Raw genomic sequence first — 4,341 nt, 5'->3', positions numbered from 1 at the left:
GTGCAAAATTTGCAAAGGAGAACATTTTGTTTCAAGCTGTCCGAAACTTTTAGAAGTAACCCCTGGAGATTGCTTAGGCATCATCAAAAGGGGAAAATTATGCATCAATTGCTTGCGGAGCGGTCACACAGTCGCCTATTGTAGATACACTAACTGCAAAAAGTGTGGTAAAAAACATCATACTCTTCTACATATTGCGGAAAGGGAAACTAATAGTCAATCAGAGATTGAGAGACCCTCCTCCCCATCACCCACGCCACAAACTTCGAGATCCTTTGCCGTTAATAGTTGCAACGAAGTATTATTAGGGACAGCGACCGTTACCTTTGTAGCTCGCGATAAGAGTGAACACGATTGTCGTGTGCTGTTAGATAGCGGTTCACAAACAAATTTCATAACCGAAAGAATGGCCGATAAGCTACAATTGAGAAAACGGGAAATAGATTCTTCGGTAGGTGGAATTGCCAATGTCGAGACCCGCGTCAAATATCTGGTCAATGCCATAATTAAATCACGCACCACCCAATTTAATGATACGGTAACTTTAGTGACGCTTCCTTCCATCACTGGAATGCTACCTTCGCGCCAGGTAAAACGTACCGAAATTGATATTCCGACCGAAATAACGTTAGCTGATCCTGAGTTCAATATTCCGGGCCCAATAGATGCAATTCTCGGGAATCAACTGTTTTTCACACTTTTATGTTTGGACGAATCAAACTTTGTGCACAAAATATTATCATTCAAGAAACATTAGTAGGTTGGATAGTCACGGGAGCTACAACCAAACAAGAACAAGTAGCAAAGGGAAAACCCTCAAGATCACTGCACGCATCCTCCTTAGACAATGCGCTAACAAAGTTTTGGGAGATAGAAGAAATAGCAGAGCGCAAAAATTTATCTAGCGAAGAACAGGCATGTGAAAATCACTTCGTTGAAAATACAGTTCGCGATGTACATGGACGCTATATCGTGCGCTTGCCATTTAACGATAGGAAAAATTTCATAGGCGAATCTCGAGGTCTTGCTCTCAAGAGATTTTATTCACTCGAACGCAAATTCTGCAAAGACCCTGATCTTCTTATACATTATAAACAATTCCTGTCAGAATATCTAGCATTAGGCCACATGACAGAAGTCAGTGATGCACGAGATGGCAAGGAGTTTTACTTACCGCACCACGCGGTAATAAAGGAGTGCAGCTTCACTACTAAGGTCAGGATAGTTTTCGATGCCTCGGCTAAATCCTCATCGGGCGTATCCTTAAATGACGCACTTTTGGTCGGTCCCACCATTCAAGATAACTTATGGGCAATTTTACTACGATTTCGCTTTCACATGTTCGTCCTGACAGCAGACATAGAAAAAATGTTTAGGCAGATTAAAATGCATCCCGATGATGCGAAATTTCAAAAAATATTATGGCGCGATTCGAAGGAAGAGTCAATCAAAACGTTCCAATTAAATACGGTCACGTATGGAACCGCTTCGGCTCCTTTTTTAGCGGTACGATGTCTACAGCAACTAGCCGAAGATGAACAGATCAGATTTCCGAATGCGTCGCGAACCTTTAAAGAAGATTTCTATGTCGATGATTTGCTCACCGGCGCATCTACCTTCAATGAAGCAATCAACTTACGCAATGAGTTGATTGATTTAGCTAGAAATGGGGGCTTCCATCTACGTCAATGGGCCTCAAATAACCATAAGTTGATTAGCGATTTAAAGGACCATGACGATCGACAAGCGATATGCTTAGATCTCAGTCAGACAAAGAAAACTCTGGGAGTTTTTTGGAATCCATCCAGTGATTCCGTAACTTACGCGGTAAACTCCTTTAGCGAAACTAGACTCACTAAGCGACTAGTTTTATCTCAAATAGCGCAATTATTCGACCCCCTTGGACTTCTCGTGATTATACGGGCAAAAATAATTATGCAAGACATTTGGAAGTCGAAAGTCACTTGGGATCAACCAATTCCGCAGGATATAGCCGAGGTGTGGTTAGAAACCAGAAATGAACTGGCTCAATTAGACAATTTTTCGTGCCCTCGGAGGGTAATGTTAGAAACCTCACGAGAAATACAACTCCACGGCTACTGCGATGCTAGTGAAAGGGCCTACGGCGCTTGCATATACATTCGTACCCTAGACCACTCAGGTAGGGTACGGGTCTCTCTATTATGCGCAAAATCCAAAAAAGTAGCCCCTCTTAAAATCCTATCATTACCGCGGTTAGAGCTTTGCGCGGCTAGGTTATTAACGTGATTGTATAAGGAGGTAGCGAAGGCGTTGACCAATATAACTTTTGACGCGATTAGGTTTTGGTCAGATTCAACTATTGTGTTGCAGTGGATTAGGACAGCTCCACATTTGCTGAAAACCTTTGTAGCCAATAGAGTCAGCGAAATTCAAACAGACTCGGACCCACGTAACTGGATGCACGTATCAGGACGTGATAATCCAGCAGATTATATTTCTCGCGGACAATTGGCATCCACATTTATGAATAATAAGGTATGGCTAAACGGTCCTGCGTGGCTCTCCCTAGACGAATGCTTTTGGCCACAATTGGACATTCCGCAAAGAGAAATTCTCAAGCGGAAAACCACAATAACGTTCCTTGCACGAGAAGGGACGAATGACCTGTTAACGCGATACTCTTCAATTGCGCGACTTAATAGAATTGTAGCTTACACACTACGATTCATTCACAATTGTAGATCGAAAAACAGACTTACGGGAAATTTATCAACTACAGAAATTCGCAAGGCGCATTTAGTTATCATTAAACAAGCCCAGTTAGAGGCATTTCCGATAGAAATAAACTGTTTGGAACGAAAAACAGCTATGCCCAAAGGGAGCAGAATATTAAATTTAAATCCATTCCTCGATCAGGATAAGCTTCTACGAGTAGGAGGTCGGCTAAGACGTGCCCCATTAAGTTACTGTCAAAAACAGCCATTGTTATTACCCCATAGGCACCATATTACAAATTTGATAATTGAAAGCGAGCACCTACGTCACTGGCACGCAGGCACACAGGCAACTCTTAATGCGGTCCGACAAATTTATTGGCCAATAGATGGAATGAGAGCCACAAAGATCGTCATACACAAATGTATAAGGTGTTTTAGAGTAAAACCAAAGGTCCCAGCATATATAATGGGCGACTTACCCAAGAATAGAGTCACCAGGGCACGACCGTTTCAAAACGTAGGCGTGGATTATTGTGGTTCATTTTTTATAAAGGAAAAAAAGGTTCGTAATCGTTGCAAAATCAAGACGTACGTAGCGATTTTTGTATGCTTCGTGACCAAGGCCGTTCATCTAGAACTTACATAGGACCTTACCACTGAATCTTGCTTAGGAGCATTCAAGCGATTCTTTGCCAGAAGAGGAAAGGCCACGAACATTTACTCCGACAACGGCACTAATTTCGTCGGCGCCAAAAACGAAATCACAGAAGTTCAAAGATTTCTCAGCTCCAACGAGCACAATAGTAAAATTAATCGTTTTTTATCGGACCAGGGAATTAATTGGCACTTCTCTCCGCCTCGGTCTCCACACTTTGGTGGATTATGGGAGGCCGCCGTAAAGTCTTTTAAAGGACATTTGTACAAAACTATAGGAAACGAGCTGTTCACATTCGAGCAACTGAACACCTATATTATCGAAGTAGAAGCCATATTGAATTCCCGTCCCCTAACTCCCCTCTCCTCAGATCCGAACGATCTTACTGCTTTATCACCCAGTCACTTCCTAATAGGTGATTCGTTAATGCAACTCCCTGAGTACGATTTGCGAGACACACCCGTTAACAAACTTTCGTCATGGCAACACATCCAGCGAGTGAAACAACACTTCTGGAATCGGTGGAGTAATGAATATTTACAGACGCTGCACACCAGAAACAAATGGCATATCCCGAATGACACCCAGCACAAGAAGGGTACATTGGTGATCATCCGGGAAGACAACACACCTCCGTTAACCTGGAAACTAGGACGGATCATTGACATTTGTCCAGGCGGGGACAAAATAGTGAGAGTCGCGACAGTCAAGACGGCCCAGGGGACCTACCAGCGGGCCATTAAAAAATTGTCCCCACTTCCCATTGATGACCCGGAATAAGATAATACACCCAAACACCGTTAGAACTTGTAATCACTCAGAAATTTGTGAATACTTATTCCCATTATGTATACATGCGTATTAGTGTAACTACAGTTAAGTTAGGACAGTAGTATTGTCAATCATTCGTTACAACGACAAACTAGACCAGCCCTCTTAAAATGTAAATTGAGCGGTGCACTATCAATTTAGTAATTTAGAACGTAA

The 4,341-nt window shown here is 42.5% G+C and overlaps 1 protein-coding gene across 1 annotated transcript; it reads left to right on the top strand.

Annotated features, from left to right (window-relative positions):
- The first annotated feature begins 406 nt into the window (after positions 1 to 406).
- On the top strand, positions 407 to 4,134 carry LOC143260985 (uncharacterized). The gene is made up of 5 exons (XM_076527624.1): positions 407 to 596; positions 749 to 2,166; positions 2,353 to 2,648; positions 2,724 to 3,261; positions 3,346 to 4,134. Exons 1-5 carry the CDS (start codon positions 407 to 409, stop codon positions 4,132 to 4,134), a joined length of 3,231 nt encoding a protein of 1,076 aa, XP_076383739.1.
- The last annotated feature ends 207 nt before the right edge of the window (positions 4,135 to 4,341 follow it).

This window comes from Megalopta genalis, unplaced genomic scaffold (assembly GCF_051020955.1).
Source record: "Megalopta genalis isolate 19385.01 unplaced genomic scaffold, iyMegGena1_principal scaffold0027, whole genome shotgun sequence".
Lineage (NCBI taxonomy): Eukaryota > Metazoa > Arthropoda > Insecta > Hymenoptera > Halictidae > Megalopta > Megalopta genalis.
This window is presented reverse-complemented; position numbering and strand designations above follow the sequence as displayed.

Bases quoted from the DNA above. Each gene is read 5' to 3' on its own strand.
- LOC143260985 (XM_076527624.1), top strand. From the start codon at position 407: ATGGCCGATAAGCTACAATTGAGAAAACGGGAAATAGATTCTTCGGTA. The intron at 2,167-2,352 runs GTACGGGTCTCT...ATTGTGTTGCAG, and splicing joins CCCTAGACCACTCAGGTAGG to TGGATTAGGACAGCTCCACA. The intron at 2,649-2,723 runs GTTAACGCGATA...TCACAATTGTAG, and splicing joins CGAGAAGGGACGAATGACCT to ATCGAAAAACAGACTTACGG.